The sequence below is a fragment of the Heterodontus francisci genome, chromosome 3 (assembly GCF_036365525.1).
Source record: "Heterodontus francisci isolate sHetFra1 chromosome 3, sHetFra1.hap1, whole genome shotgun sequence".
NCBI classification, from domain to species: Eukaryota; Metazoa; Chordata; class Chondrichthyes; order Heterodontiformes; family Heterodontidae; genus Heterodontus; species Heterodontus francisci.
In genome coordinates this window covers 86,262,824-86,279,804 of record NC_090373.1, presented here as the reverse complement: position 1 = coordinate 86,279,804, position 16,981 = coordinate 86,262,824, and the positions used below count along the sequence as shown (strand labels likewise).

General features: G+C 40.1%; 2 protein-coding genes and 1 long non-coding RNA gene across 10 annotated transcripts in view; 1 reads left to right on the top strand and 2 right to left on the bottom strand.

Moving 5' to 3' along the window:
• The window catches only part of gtf3c2 (general transcription factor IIIC, polypeptide 2, beta), a 144,830-nt gene extending 139,964 nt beyond the window's left edge, over nucleotides 1-4,866 (bottom strand). For 4 of the 8 annotated variants that reach the window (XR_010971192.1, XM_068024076.1, XM_068024081.1 and 1 more), the window contains exons 1-2: nucleotides 4,703-4,866; nucleotides 26-1,699 (exon numbers count right to left, since the gene is read on the bottom strand). Coding sequence is in view for 7 of the 8 variants with exons in the window: in XM_068024076.1 (XP_067880177.1) it covers nucleotides 26-1,632 (1,607 nt within the window). In the remaining variant the exon portion in view is untranslated. Of the gene's footprint in view, nucleotides 1-25; nucleotides 1,700-2,942; nucleotides 2,984-3,653; nucleotides 3,957-3,983; nucleotides 4,289-4,702 lie in introns of those variants that run through there. The other 4 variants (XM_068024077.1, XM_068024078.1, XM_068024079.1 and 1 more) reach the window with 4 other exon arrangements.
• On the top strand, nucleotides 4,534-16,690 carry LOC137357857 (uncharacterized). Its single transcript, XR_010971193.1, has 3 exons — nucleotides 4,534-4,890; nucleotides 10,903-10,973; nucleotides 16,183-16,690. It is a non-coding gene; the product is annotated as an uncharacterized lncRNA (long non-coding RNA).
• The window catches only part of znf512 (zinc finger protein 512), a 75,469-nt gene continuing 69,394 nt past the window's right edge, over nucleotides 10,907-16,981 (bottom strand). The window contains exon 17 of the mRNA XM_068024083.1: nucleotides 10,907-16,497. Within this exon, the coding sequence (XP_067880184.1) occupies nucleotides 16,189-16,497 (309 nt within the window). The 3' untranslated portion in view covers nucleotides 10,907-16,188. The remainder of the gene's footprint in view (nucleotides 16,498-16,981) is intronic.

Here is a 16,981-nt window from a genome sequence, read left to right as displayed (position 1 = left end):
AGCCAACAAAAGATTATTTCCTTACGCTCTGGCTGCCCTCCTCTTTGGTCGGCCACTTGCTGTTAGTTCATCATCGGCACCGCTCGCTTCCAATAATCTCTGGACAATCGGCCTCAGCAGCCCATGGGTATCTGTATTCTCTTCTTGTGGCACCATTGCATTTTTAGGTTTTCTTCCTCTCTTCTTCTGGATCTTCACCAATTGAGGAGTTCCCATATCACTGTCACCACCATTCTCAGCATTACTATCACCTGCAGTTGATGGAGTTTGTGGTACTACTCTTTCAGCAGGCACTGAGTTCGCATTCTTAGGTTTTCTTCCTCGTTTCTTAGGGATCTTCACTGGTTGAGGAGTTCTCATCTCACTGTCACCGCCATTTTCAGCACTATCACAAGTCCTCTTTGATGGAGTTTGCTGCACTACTCTTTCAGCAGGCTCTGCTTTTGCATTCTTAGGTTTTCTTCCTCGTTTCTTTGGAATCTTGACCGTTTGAGGAGTTCCCATCTCAATGTCACCACCATCCTTAGCACTATCACAAACCCCCTTTGCTGGAGTTTGTGGCACTATTCCTTCAACAGACACTGCTTTTGCATTCTTAGATTTTCTTCCTCGTTTCTTTGGGATCTTCATTGGTTCAGGAGTTCCCACCTCATTGTCACCATTTTCAGTGTTACTGTGACTAAGAATTTCTTTTGCAACCATTGCACTTTTAGGTTTTCTTCCTCGTTTCTTAGGGATGTTTACAGGATCAGTTCCCATTTCACTACAACTACCATTCACAGCTGTATTAGAGAGGTCCATTGCCGGATTACCCATCAAGTTACTTTGCTTTTTTTTGCATCTTCCCCGTTTTTTGCCTGTATTTTGATGTATAGGTAATGTAACAGCAATTAGACAAGAATCAATTCCAGACTCATTCAGAGTTGTAGTATTCTCATCTGCAGCAGAATGTTTTAAATGATCAAACAGCTGATCTTTTCCTTCTTTCCTCGATTGCCCTTCTATCTCATAAGTACTGGGCTGTGAAACTACTAGAGTCTCAGGTGGGAGATTGGTATCTTTTGAAGAGATTTTGGCACGTATCACAGTATTCTTACCCACAGTGGAATGACTATCTCCAAGTTGTAAGACGTGATCTGCAGATTTGGATTTCTCCCTATTAATGTTAGCACTTCGCTGTAAAAGGGTTGTACCAACAGTTAGGCAGTTTTCATCTGCAGACACTCCAGAAGTCATCACATCTGTGGTGAAAAGGTCACTTGTTAATTTTAGACCAGAGACCAACAGACCTTTGTCTTTTTGTGGATGTTGCCTTTTGTTTCCAGTCGCTGCTTGCACTAATGTTTTAATAGCAACCATTGGTTTAGCAACTTGTTTGGATGCTTCAGATATAAATGAAATACTCTTACAGCCTCTTTCTGTAATGCCAGACATACACATGGCGTCTTTTTCTAAATGCACACAGCTCTCAGCAGGGATCTCCACGTGAAAATCACTGGCTGCAGGTCCTAATCCATCATTATTTACTTGGGACGTGGTGCCTGCAGAAGTTTGTGCAGTTTCTATAGACAGAACCTTTTTTTGCGCTTCTTCTGCATCAGCCTCACAGGTTGCCTGAAAATTGGGTTCCATAAATGTATTTTCCTCCTTCTACACTTCAGGCAGTTGATCAGCTCAGGCTCAACAATTTCATTAAAATCTAGGAAACAGATTGGAAAACTTCAAGTTTAGAACTGCAGTTAAAGATGACACACAGTTCATATCACAAAACCAAAATTCCAACTAACCAGCATACTCCATGCATAGTTTGGGTGCTGGGCTTCAACCACTGTTTTATTCTTGACGTTGATAATTTTAACAGTGATCATAAACTCCAGTTCCAAAATGCAGAGAACTTAGGAATTCAAGAGAAGTCATTTGGAGGCTTATGCCCATTCCTTCCACAGAACACATAATATTAAATTACTCATTTGGCTAGTAATACTTCCTGGAAATTTCCCCATGACCCCAATAGTAATCAAAGAAAGTCCCAGATCATCAAGATAATGTTATTGCAACTTATTAAAATACTTTATTAATGGTATTACACAGATAACACTTCTATTGTTTCAGCATCTCAGGAACCATCTTAAGTATTGCTCCATCTTTTTCGAGCAGATTTAAATTGGCACAGCATTATTTGAGGCCACTGGGCTGTTTTTCTTTTAATTGGTTACCAAATCAAATTTCACATCAGCAACTGTGTTGTACACCAAAGTTGGTATAACAAAGCTTAGGGCAACATTAAATAATACAAATATATTAAAACACAGCATTTGCCATTTTAGGTTACATTTACTGAGTGAGTACCCAATCTGCAACACTAACAAGAATACTAGCTGTCAATCCAACTGGTCCTGAGTTTGATTCCAAACCTAAGTTATGTGCTAAAAATTTCCTTTATCTCTCAGCTCCAAGGGTCCTAAGTGAAAGAGTTTGCCTAGTTCTAGTTGTCAGGACCCAAAGCACAAAACTATCCTCAATGTGAAAAACACACTGAAAGGTTTCAGAAAGCACTGAAAGAGAAGGGGAAGAAGAACGGGATCAACTTCAGTTAGACCAAAATACACTGAATATATCTCAAACTATGTCAATTATTGCAAATAAAAATATTCAACAAAATTATACTCATACTGGAAGTAGAGTGGTGAAACTTTGATACATTGGCATACCACTGATATCCTAATAGCAAAGATAACAATAAGAATGAAACATTATTTCAGACACAATATTAGTTACTATATATTTTGTTTTTGGAATTTGAGTTATCTAGCAAAGACTGCTAAATTTTAAAGCAGCTATCCTTAAGTATTTTAGGATAAAATGCATATTAAAAATGCAAAGAAATTCTGAGAAATGAAAGAAAAGTTAGAACAGGGTGTCTGCTCGTGAATGTCACCCACCTCTGCCCCTGCCTCAATTGGTCTGCTGCTGAAACCCTCATCCATGCTTTGATTAACTCCAAACTTGACTATTCCAATATAATAAAAGCAAAATACTGCAGATGCTGGAAATCTGAAATAAAAACCGAAAGTGCTGGAAATACTCAGCAGGTCAGGCAGCATCTGTGGAGAGAGCAGCAGAGTTACCGTTTCAGGTCTGTGACCTTTCATTAGAACTGATGAAAGGTCACAGACCTGAAACGTTAACTCTGCTGCTCTCTCCACAGATGCTGCCTGTCCTGAATATTTCCAGCACTTTCTGTTGACTATTCCAATGCTTCCCTAGCCAGCCTCCTCGCTTCCATCCTCCATTAACTTAAGTTCATCAAACCTATGCTGCTCATATCCTAACTCACCCAAAGTTCTATTCTCACATTACCCCTGTGCTCACTGACCTACATTGGCTCCAGCCCACTAATACTTCAATTTAAAAATTCTCATCCTTGTATTCAAATCCATCCTATGCCTCCACTCCTCCTTATCTCTAACTTCATCCAGCTCCAAAATCCTCCAAGAACTCTGCATTCTTCCAACTCTGGCCTCGTTTATCCCCCACTTCCTTCACTCCACCCTTAGTGACCAAGCCTTCAGCCATCTAGGCCCCGAGCTCTGGAATTTTCACCCTAAACAACTTGTTCCACTTCTCTCCTTTAAGATGTTCCTTAAAACTACCTTTTTGACTGAGGTTTTGGTATTCTATCCCAATATCTCTATCCTTGGCTTAGGGTCAGTTTTTGTCTGATCATGCTCCTGTGATGTGTCTTGGGGAATTTACTACATTAAAAGCATTATATAAATGCAAACTGTTGTGATGGAGAGAATAGATGTTTGGCTGGTGGATGAGGATGGTATCAAGCTACTTGAGCGTTTTTGCAAGGGACGAAGAGGGGAAGACAAGACAGGAGTGTTCTGCATTATTCAGTAACTCTTGATGGTGTAAGCTTTCACGGTCGAATAGCACGGCTACACTCACACACGAAGAATGTGAACTTGAGCAGCTACCTGTGGTGTTCCTGTGCAGCATAAATCAATGTCCTTGGAAGTGAAAAAGGGAAAAATAAACACCTGCATAAAACCCGCACCCGCAGTGAAGTGGTGGAATGAGCAGTGAAACTCGGCTGGCTGGATAGAGACAGATGATGTAATCAGTTTCAATCCAGCTCTGCTAATAATCCCGGTGTTACAGTGCCGGCTACAGCGGGCACCGAGTCTCCTCAGCCCGGAAAGGAAAAGACAGAGCCGGTACCTGGAGCTTTGAGTGAGTGAGAGGCCCGCGGCCTGAGATTAATATAAAAGCTTTGCTACCTTGTCTCATCGCAACCCACCCCCCCCCGGCGTCCGCAGACTGAACAGAAGAAAACGAAGCTCAGACCCGGATACACGTGGAACTAACCCGCCGTTATTTTGTATAATTTTCCACCCCCCCCCTACCACCTTTCTCACAGGCCATTTAACACTCTGACTGCCAAACACCCAGCGAGCCACCGTCGAGGCGGGGCTTAGCCGAGCCGGTATGATTGACACTCTGGCTGACCATACAGAGCCCGGGCTGGAGCGGTCTGCCATGACGTAGAGTCAGAGAGAAATACAGCGCCGAAACAGGCCCTTCGGCCAACGAGTCCGCGCCGACCTGATATACTGATCCTATATTAATCTCATTTCCCACATCCCCTCAATTCTCCTACCTTTTTTTTAAACAATTTTTACAATGGTTAATTTACCTATCAATCCGCAAGTCTTTGGCATGCGGGAGGAAACCCACGCAGTCACAGGCAATACCCAGAACCGAACCCGGGTCGCTGGAGCTGTAAGGCTGCAGTGCTAACCACTGCGCTACTGTAACGTATGATGAATAGCTGGGCAGAACAACGACGCTGCCGGCCGAGCCTGAAATACAGCGATGTCATAGGTAAGCGACCGTGCAGTTGGCGGATCCAGAGAGAGGCGCCACTGCTGATGCCGATTTGAAGGTTGCACCGCCATCTTTAATACTGGCGTCAGAAAAAGTCGCATTGTCTGATTGTAACTTGGGGCCGGATCCTGGCAGTCGGGGCTGGCAATGGTTTATGTCAATTTCTGTCAAGCCGTAAACTGCAACCACGCGGGGTAAGATTAAGTTACCGGATTTCATTAGAGGTTTGCCAGAACATCCAAGGAGGTTTTTTGCGAGCTGCAGTCAATGGCATCATAACCAAAATTCAATTAGTTGCAGTTCTTCCCTCAGCCTCATATTTTTAGCTCAAAGTTTAATTTCCAGTAACCGAACAAGACGCAAAAGTAAACAAAATGAAATAATTTCTTAATATCCATACTGATTAATCACGAACTTCAGCGTCTACTTTTCCTGACACTGACGCCAATTCGTTATAACATTGAGAGTTCGTGTTGTAGTGGTACAAGCAGCGTGGTTACAGTACCAGATAACCACAATCGCCAGCGCTTCAAGATTGACCTGAAATTTCCAGCAATTACATTTTGATTTTCTAGATGCTGCCGCGAGCAACCCAGGAGTAAAAATGTGTTTTTCATTTTATAAAATAATAAATTACAGTGCTTAAGAAAAATAGTGGAGACTGAAGAAAAGGCTGTTTTTTTTATTTCCAAAATATACTTTATTCATAAAAATCTGTAAAAATTACATTCCCAAACAGTTTAAAACAGCATCAAGTCAAAAAATACAAACAGTGCAAAGGTGATCAGTTACCTTCTATACAATCATGAGTTGCCTCACAACCCTTCCATTTCATTGTCATGCCATATACATTTTTACATTTACAGCACACAAAATTTCTCCGATACAGTTCGAGGGGTTTCCCATGGATCCAGCCCCTCAGTTCAGCTTGGTGGGGGGACCTTACACTGTGGTCTTTCCCCATTGAGCCTTTGCTGCGGCTGCCCCAAGCTTTAGTGCGTCCCTCAGCACGTAGTCCTGGACCTTGGAATGTGCCAGTCTGCAACATTCGGTCGTGGACAACACTTTGCGCTGGAAGACCAGCAAGTTTCGGGCAGACAAAGGGGCGTCTTTCACCGAATTGATAGTCCTCCAGCAGCAGTTGATGTTTGTATTAGTGTGCGTGCCTGGGAACAGCCAGTAGAGCACAGAAAAGGCTGTTACTGATTCGACAGGGCAGTTGGAATTATTAAATTCTGTATTGAAACCTCCACACTGGCAATCCTAATTCAGACTACCACCTTAAACATGTTCAGTCCAACTCCCACCACGACGGACTGTGAAAGTGGATTTATTAATCAGATACTTTGAAAGTTACTGTCACTTGCAAAGAACTATTTGTGAAGTGAACCTATAGCCCATACTAGTACAAAAACAAAATACTGCAGCTGCTGGAAATCTGAAATAAAAACTGTTCTGATGACCTTTCAGAGTTCTGCCAAAAGATCATTGACCAGAAACATTAATCAGTTTCTCTCTCCAGAGATGCTGCCAGACCTCATTGCTCCATGACAGTACAGCTGCAACACTGTCATCTATAGGATAATGTGGAAAATTACCCAAGTATCTCCTGTACTGCCCCGTCAGGCTGCTCTCAATCATAAGAAGTGATAGAAAGTATTGTTGATAGTACTATCAAGCGGCACTTAATAAGAACATAAGAAACAGGAGCAGGAGTAGGCCATTCGACCCCTCAAGCCTGGTCCACCATTTAATAAGATCATGGCTGATCGGTTTGTGGCCTCAACTCCACTTTCCTGACTGTTGCCCATAACCCTTTACTCCCTTGTAGATCAAAAATCTGTCTAACTCAGCCTTGAATATATTCAATGACCTCCCTTTTGTCCTGATTTTCTACCATTAATGGGATGCTCATGGTGCCTTCTACTGTGAAGACAGATACAAAATATTTGTTAAAAGCCTCTGCCATTTCCTTGTTCCGCATTATTATTTCCCTAGTCTTATCTTTGGAAAATCCTTGAAAAACTTGGATGCCCATCCAGGTTCCGGGCCATGGTGAAACAATTTAATGAAAATCAGTACAGACAAATCAAGCAAAACAGCAACCTCTCAAGTCCCTTCCGTATCTCCAATGGCGTGAAGCAAGGATGTGTGCTTGCCCCAACCCTATTCACCATCTTTTTCAGCATGATGCTGCAGCAGGCAACACAAGACCTTAAGCAGGGAGTTTACATATGCTTCAGGACTGAGGGAAGCCTTTTCCAGCTCAGGCTCCCAAAGACGGAAGAAAAACTCATCCGTGACTTTCTTTCCTCTGCTGACTGTGCTGTCCTGGCCCACAGTCAGTCAGACCTGCAAAGTATCACAACACATTTTTCCGAGGTGGCACAACTCTTCAGGCTAAAAATCAGTTTAAAGAAAACTGAAGGCCTGCACCCCAAGAAGAATACAGACCACTAAGCATGGTCATCGAAGGAACCGATGACAATGGCCTAACTCCTGCTCCTATTTCCTATGTTCTCAACCAATGTTTACTTCAGCTCCTCTCTTGCTTTTTATTCAGTTGTAGGGGTCGGTTAGGCATTGGGGGAGGTTGGGGCTTTGGGAGCGGCCCTCCATGGGGCACAGGGTGCCCGATCAGGAGGGTGCCCCCCAATGCCAGCTAGTTTTATAAGGCGGCTTTTCGGAGGCATCAGTCACCCGTCAGCCAACTGTAAAATCCCCGTGCCACCAGGCAGAGGCCCTATAAATGGCTGTCAATTGCCCTGGGGCAGGTGGGCAGTTTTTCGCCACCGTCGCCCTGCGTAAGTTGGCAGCGGAGGTAGGAGCAGGTCGGGAAAGAGTTTCCCAGCCTCCCACTCCATTTTACGCCCTCCCCTGCCCACCAGCCCACTCTTTTGGGGGGGGCATAAAATTCCAGCCTTACTGTCTGTTTACATATTTCTTGCCTGTTTACTCTCATTCTGATTTCTCCCTTTTTTTTGTCATCCTTTGTTGGTTTCTAAAATGTTCCCTATCCTCTGGCCTACCACTAATCTTCACAGAATTGTATGCCTTTTCTTTCAATTTGATGCCATCCTTAACTTCTTTAATTAGCCACAGATGATTCATCCTACTCATAGTCTTTTATTCTCAATGGAATACATCCTTGTTGAGAGTTATGAAATATCTCCCTAAATGCCTGCAGCTGCTTTTCTACCATCTTACTTTTTAATCTATTTTTTCAGTCCACTTTAGCCAACTCTGTTTTCATACCTGTATAATTGCCTTTATTTAATGTTAAGGCACTAGGTTCAAACCCAAGTTTTTCACCTTCAAACTTAATGTGAAATTCTATCATGTTGTGATCGCTCTTCCTGAGATTATTAATTAATCCAGTCTCATTGCCCTGAATACACTCTCATGATTCATCAAGGCTACATTTGCCAATTTGAATTGTCCAATCTATATAGAGTCATAGAGATACAGGCCCTTTAGCCCACCGAGTCTGTGCCAACCATCAACCACCCATTTAAACTAATCCTAAATTAATCACCCATTTTCCCTCTCACATCCCCTGAATTCTCCTACCACCTACCTACACTAGGGGCAATTTTTATAATAGCCAATTTACCCATCAACCCGCAAGTCTTTGGCATGTGAGAGGAAACCAGAGCACCCGGAGGAAACCCAGGCGGTCACAGGGAGAACTTGCAAACTCCACACAGGCAGAACCCAGAACCGATCCCGGGTCGCTGGAGCTGTGAGGCTGCGGTGCTAACCACTTCGCCACTGTGCTACCCGCATGAAGATTAAAATTGCCCACCATTATTGCAGCACCTTTCAGCACCCCATCCACCACCTTAAATATTCACTCCCTCCATCACCAATGCACAGTGGCAGCAGTGTGCATCACCGACAACATGCTTTGCAGCAACTCACCACACCTCCTTTGACCACCTTCCAACCTGCGACCTCTTCCGCCTCGAGCAAGGGCAGCAGACACATGGGAACACCACCACCTGCAAGTTCCCCTCCAAGTTACACACCTTCCTGACTTGGAACTACATCGCCGTTCCTTCACCGTCGCTGGATCAAAATCTTGGAACTTCCTCCCTAACAGCACTGTGGGTGGACCCGCACCAGATGGACTGCAGCGGTTCAAGGAGGCAGCTCACCATCACCTCATTAAGGGCAATTAAGGATAGAAAACAAATGCTGGCCTTGTCTGCGATGCCCACATTCCATGAAAGAATTTTTAAAAATTACAAGTCCCCAGTATTTCTTTATTTATACTCTGTTCTACAGTGTAGTTACTATTAAGGCAGTCTATAAACTACTCCCACCAGTGACCTTTGTTTTTTATCTCCACCCAAACTGATTCGACATCTTGATCTTCTAAGCCATGATCATTTCTCACTACTGTACTAATCACATCCTTTATTGCTATCCTTGTAAAATATCAATACCCTTGAATATTCAGTTCCCAGCCTTGGTCACCTTACAACCAAGTCTCTGTAATGGCTGCCATATTATACCCATTTATTTCTATTTGTGTCATCAATTCACCTATCTTGTTATGAACGCTATCAGCAGATAAAGAGCCTTAATTCAGTCTTTTTATCATTTTTCCCTACTCTGACCCTATTTGCTGGTACACTCTTGTGTTTGTATGCTCTGCCCTTCCTATCACACACTGGTTGGTTATCATTGTCCATATCACTACCCTGCATATTGCTTTGTCCTTTCTCTTAAACATTTTTAAATTTCCTCTCACTTGCACCCATGCCCCCACTATTTAGTTTAAAGCCCTTGTTAGAGCCCTACTTATTCAACTCGCCAGAACACTGGTCCCAGCTCGGTGTAAAGGCCAGTTGTTTACCTCCTTATTTTGGGGGGGGGGAGTGCAGTGTGTGTCTTTACTTTAAGACAGCAAAGGATCAGTACTATTTTAAGAATAAGCAAGCCTCAGGAGTTGCTGAGAAGGTGCATTCTGGTTGTTTTGGATACAACCATACAGAGTGGAAGAACCAGCCAGCTTCAAATGTGCATCGTGGTTGCCTTGGATACAGCTATTCAGAAATCGAGAATAAGATATACAATGTTGCGATTGACTTTTGAATCTAGCTGAAAAACTGGCTTTTGCAGAGACAGTTAACAGACACAGACTGTTTTGTCAGCATGCACTGAAGGAAATAGGAGAACTCTCCCTTGGGCTACTTAAACCAATTTATTATACTCTCAGAATTCTGAAAAGTCAAGCCAGATAAATTATTTAAAAAAATAAGTGTTGATCGGTGTTCGTCGTCAGCTGCTGGGTTTCCTATGATTGAGGAACTGTTTTTTCCCATCAGATGGCTGTGAGGACTTCAAGCAACCTTGGACTGTTCCACATTGGAAAATTCCACTTCGGGAGCAGCGTAAATCTACAAGGACTCTGTTACTTTAAAAAAAATGTTGTTTAAGAATTTAGTTTTCTTTAATAAACAGTTAATTTGTTGATCTAAAGACACCTGGTTTGGTTTGCCTCATTTGGGGGTTAATAGATGGTTCAATTCGGCTGTGGTTTTTCTTTAATTTGGAAAGTTTAAAATGATATGTTAAGCAATCTGCGGAGTGACGGGACTGAATTGGCAGTGCGTTGCTCTCACCGCAATCAGAATCATATTTTGATTGGGCGCTTTGTCTTGAGTGGTCGTGTCGTAACATACTAGATACAGCAGAGTTTCTCTCATTGGTTCAGATACTTCTGGCTGCCATTTATGTACTAAGCTAATGAAAATGTCCATCTTTTCACTATTCCATCTATACAAAAACATGACAATTCAGTAACAGCCGATATGGTATTATATTACTCATCATTAATTATTTAGTGGCTATGTTATATTTGCAAAATATATAGACTAGCTGGTATAATCAGACAAAGGAGATTGTTATTTTCCTTAAGAGATCTGTAGACTTGCAGTAAATGTGTGCAGAGTAACAAAAAAATGCAGTCTTAATAATACAATTTTTTTTTTTAATTAACAGTCAATCCAGCAACTACATTACAAGCACATTAATACCTAACTATACTTTGGATCATGGGCACATTTAAGGTGGTAAGTTTGCAGCATCCAACACACAGATGTGTTTACAATGAAACCTGTATTTAAGAGGTCACCATTAGATCTTAATTAAATTAATTACTCAAGGGCTGTTTCAGGTGTATCTGTTAATGCCAAACTTTAAATTCTGAATTTGATGCTTTGACAGTGGTTAAGAACAGTGACTAGGCCCATAATTTAAGGAGTGCTACTTTAATCCAGGTACAACTTCTCATTTGCAAATCTGTTTGTGCTACTGCCCTTGAGGATGCCAGATGGCAAATATTATATCCCAGATCAGATCACTTAAAATCATATTTTATGTTAGATAAAAACTGGATGCTTAAAACCAAGAAATTGTTTAAATCACAAAGGTGGCAAGTAGAACAGGTTGTACAAATCAAACCTGTGGGTTAGGACACATTGCACCTCTCTGAACAAATAGAGAAAATATTTCAGAAACAGGAAAGGTCATTAGGCCCAACAAGCTGAACCCATTTTGAATATTCTTAAAAAGGAGAGAAAGCAAGATAATTATCCCTTGAAATTAAACATACAATACACTGATTCACGTGTTGCATTTCTTAATGAGTATTAGAATTCAGAAGATTAACTAAAACAGTAACAGAATCATTACTTTCTAGATGCTCTGAACAAATATTGTATTCCTAGAGTGTGCAACAATTGCAATAGTAACAAATTGTGCCAAATAATGTCTGTAACAGAAGTTCAATTTAGCTCATCTATTTTGTACACTGTGCTATATTATGTACTGCTGTTTAAGAACTGAACTAGGTTTAGCACATCAAAAAAATCTAATACAAATACATAAAGAAGTTCAAAATATGATAATCCCCATCCAAGCAAATACAATGGAGCATGGCTGATTGAAGAGGGGGGCATTAACATTTTTCACCACTGAACTAGAAAGGAGAAACAAACAAAAGAGAGGCAATGTCACATTGATTTTGTAGGCTAAAATCTAGGTGAACACAAGGTTTTCAAAGCTTCATGTTCGGTCTACATGTTTATTTCATTCACTACTGTAAATTCAGAGGATATAAACAGTATCATTTATCAGAGGCAGATAAAACATTTAAACAAATGTCTGTACTGACATACAAATAGTTGATCTTTGTATTTGAGTTCTCTTCACCAATTTAAATACTTCTTTGCATACATGAAATACATGTTTCTCTTATTAAAAAAAACACCTAATACATCAAAATGATGCAATTTCCTAAGAGAGCTACATAACCACAGATAAAATTCCCAAGATGCAGAAGCTCTGGGCAATCACATCTTTTTCCTTCACCTCCTGAAAGATGGAGTTTAACACAAATACTGACTTTGTGGAGAGTCTACCTGGCAAGATATTTGTAGATATACACCATACCAGTACAGTACACTTACTTACTTCAGTATCTTGCCCCGTCCTCCCAGAACAAGTTTATTAAAAAAAAATCTCCATTATAGGAGACTTTTGAAGCTCAGAAATGCAGGTGAAGAACTTCTTATACACGCGTGATAAGTGGTAGGTTAAAAAAAAGAATTGCTGGAAAATGCACAGGTCAGTCAACAGCTTAAAAAAAAATTTCAGACAGAGACCCCTGTAGTGAAGAGTCTTTATTCAAGACAGTAATGTTACTTTTCACATGTTGATGGACCTACTGTACATTTCCAGCACCTTAAGTAATACTTCCAGTATATACAGATTTTTCTTTATTTGCTTATTTCATTGTAAAACAATAAACCCCTAAAATCTACTAGTAAATACCTAGAGTATGAACACTTAATATGTTCATCTGCAATTTCTCCTCTGCTATTTTAACCTATTTACAATAAATGAGTTAATGCCACTGCTGAAATAGTGAAGACAGAAATTTCAGATGATTGCATTAAGTACTGCTATCCCACGGAGTAATTTCAGTGTAGGAGTTTGCTGCCATTTAATTTCTCTGATATTTTATTTTAAGGGAGGATTTCCCCAAGTTTAAACACTTGGCACCATTTGTGATCAAACTACAAATTTGGCTCCAATCAATTTGTTTACTTGCTGCACTTGTTAACAATAGTGAACACAATGAGGCTTGATAGAAAATATTGCTCAATTCCTAAACTAACTAGTCGAGTTAACTGACTACAGTTTAAGAAATTTGACACTAAAAATGTTGCCCGAGAATGGGTGTGAATTGCTGTCCATAACTATGCAGCCTTTTATCAGTGAGGAAGTTTGTGGAGGATTGTATCTTAAATGACATTTAAAATTCTTTACTGCATTCTTCAATATTAAAGGACACAAGACAATGACTGAGATTAAAAGAAATCATATTACAGATAAAAACCTGGTGTTCAGAAAATAAAACAGTTGGAAGCTTTTAATGTACCTTTGTAATGTAAAAAGCACCAGTTCATAACTGATTTAATTATTATTCATTGCCTACACAAAGGTAAAAGCAGATTTTGAGAAGCACTATATTCAAATAGTGTACCTGTTTAGAAGGTAGCATAGTTAAAGGCACATCACATGGTTCTGTTGAATAAAATAATTCAGAGACAGCATCTGCTTTTTATTTACAAAAAAGGCTGCATCCCAAACCATCAATGACTGAAGATACAAACATAAGAAAATAAGAAACAGGAGTAGGCCATACTGCCCCGAGCCTGTTCTGCCATTCAATAAGATCATATCTGATTTTATTACCTCAACTCCACTTTCCACCTGATGCCCACCATATTTGTTGATTCCCTTAGTGTCCAAAATGTAGTTGATCTCAGTCTTGAATATACTCAACTGAGCATTCACAGCTCTTTGGGGTACAGAATTCCAAAGATTCACAACTATCTGAGTGACTATTCCTGAAAATGATCTGAAAGCTGTAACTTCCTTTTGTGGTGTCAACTATATAAATTTATGCTTTATTTATTTTGAAGTACTTTACTGTACTAATAGCATCAAACCCTGAATATCACTAGGTTTTTAGCTAGTCCCTAGTGAGTTTGTTGATTGTGTTGTCACACCATGCAGATACAATAGGTCTCACTGCTTCCAGGTCAGGAAAGGGAAAAGACAAACAGTCATGGCTCTCACTCATGATCACTCTTCAGTGATACTTACTGGAAAATGAAAATCTGGTCAGGACAGAATCGGGTTCATCTTCCCCCTTGGTGGGCCAAGAGCCTATGCTCACAAACGAAGCCAACTGAATGAGGTTCTGGAGGGCACCCACGGTTCAGGAAATTATACCCAATTTCCTTCACCTCACCACTGGCAGCTGAGTCAATAGCTGCCTCGGCCCTAAGTTCTGGAGTTCCTCTCTAAATCTTTTCGACTCTCTATATCATTCTCTCCTTCTTCAAGATACTTCTTTAAAAACTACCCTGTTAATTAAGCTTTTGGTTACCTGTCCTAATACCTTCTTACAAAAGCAAAATACTGCAGATACTGGAAATCTGAAATAAAGACAAAAACTGCTGGAAATAGCACGCCTGGCAGCATCTGTGGAGACTGAAAGAGAGTTAATGTTTCAGGTCAATAACCTTTTGTCAGAACCTTTGTCAACAACACACTAAAACCAGGAGAGCTTCAAAAGGATAGTTACAACAGCAGCCTCTGTTGAGAGCAATAGGAAAAACGTATATAGGCTATAGGTTGACAAGCTTTATTGAGGTCTCTTCCTGAGGAAGAAATATACAGCCATAGAGGTTAATAACCAAATATCAAGAGAATAAACTAGACTCATTTTGGCACTGACAGAGTCAGTATGCTCATCAAGATAATTGTTAAAAACTTATTCTAACAAGATTGTTTTCTAAATTTACTTGGCTTCACTAATGCTAAGATACACTAAAAGGACTGAACTTGAAAAACAGAATTTTATTAAAATAGACTGCTTTTACCATATTATGTGATAAATTTCATATTGCAAACAATGAATGTCATCACATATCAAAGAACATATTCTTCATAATGTCCAATTAACTGGATGTCACAGCAAGTTCCTCATGATAGGAGGATGCAGCTCAAACTGCTATCAGTGTTTAACATTCAGCACACTAAAAAATGAACTTGAGATTAATTTTTAAAAATTGATTGGTCTAAATTTTACTTATTCTATAAACACTGAAAAACAGCAAAATAACAAGTTTTACTCTTCATTACTCAGGAGGTTTGAGGTATTCCTGTTAAGTGGAATAAACTGGATATTGTACTATTGGTAATTACATATCCTCTTAAGTAACAACTGGATAAAGCAGGTTAAATTAGTGTATTTAATATAGTGCATGTGTAGACTGCTTTCAAACTAAGATGCAGTTTTTACTTGCAGTGTTTTTTTTTTTGGAAATCGACCAGTGGCCCACCAAAATTACCTACAATCTAGAATTTCTTCTCGTAAGAAAATATGTCAAAAGATCAGATTGATCTTACAGCAGGTATTCTCATCCCTGGCCTTGAAGATTTAAGGCATTATAAATCAGCACAACTTAGTAACCAGTCACTGTAAGAAGATGTAGCTAAAGTTTCAAATTTACCACCCAAAAGATGTCTTATTAAATAGAAATGTTATTCCTATACCACCCCACACCACAACCCCACTTCCCTGCCTGTGAATGCCTCTAACTAGGTGGTGTTCAGTCAAACTGGGATTTCTAGCCTGAATTCTTTCCTTGCATAAAGCGGCAGACTGTAGGATATATAAAGCAACCTGATCGCTGCCAGTAAACAGCAGCAATGACTTCTAGCCTCTTCTAAGCCATTTGTGCACAAAAGCGGAACACATTTACCCCACAGTGAATTTATACTGACAGACTCCAGATTCCTATTCATATAAAGGTGAAGACATATTGATAACTTTCTCTCCTTCTAAAAAAAGTACAATATTTCCATCATGTGGACATCAAACTATAACTATTAAGGAAGTTTAAGGTGGAAGGCTTACATTACACAAAAACACATCCACAGTCTTGGCTAAATCTATGTACACAACCTGGATTTTCTTTTCTTACCCTTTTCCAACCTTGTACCCAAAAATTGGTCTGGCCCAATTCCTTATTCCCAATAATAAATGGGGATGAGGGCACAATTTAAAAATTTTAAAAAACTTGTAGACAAAATGCTAATTATATTTATCTGCAGAACTGTTATCGTGTTTTAATCAATGCCCGTAACATTTGTTTTTTGCTGCCAAGCTACATAATCTGTTCACAATCCTTTATCTTCCAGAGTCGCTTATTTCATCGCTCGATCAGTCTTTAATTCAGCTTTTGCACTCGGCCTTTTGAGACGCCAGTTTCCCACCTTTTCTTGTTCGTCTTGGTCTTCCTCACTATCAGTAAATCTGTATTGATCACGTTCTATTGAAGGCTCACGGACCTGCTTAAGGAAGGATACCTCATTCTCTGACACCATTTGTGCATTCTGTTTCTTGCCAATTTTTGTAGATGATTTTTTCTTGGTTGACATCTTGGGTTGTTTTTTGCTACTTTTCACCAAGGGCTTGAATTCTTTAGCTGCTTTGGAACTGGGAAGAAACCAGTCCTGTCCGTAAAAGTGAAGTAATATCAAACAAGAGAAATAAATCAGTAAAAAGGGGAAAGTTTAGATATGTTAATAAGTTTTACTTTATTGGCTATCAATTCTGTATAATTCATGAACGCATCAGTCTTGTAGAATTTTTATGCCCACGAGATACAATCAAACCATCAGTGTTCGCCAGATATGAGAGCTCCACCAATGGGATCCATTAAAAAAAAAGTTTTGTAGAATTATGATTGGCATTGTTTTTTTGTCTCATTTCTGCTGATATTCAAAACTGTTCTTTGTAACAAGTGTAACTTACGCAGACATGGATGGGCTGGAAGGAATTACTGAGCCCAGGAATGTAAATTGGTATTAGCCAGATGTAAACATAAACTCAGGGATGGATCAGCATGAAATATAGATGTCAATTCACCTGCACCACACTGTTGCACTCATATCATGAGCTTATAAACCCTGTTCTATAACAATTAAAAAAAAGTCT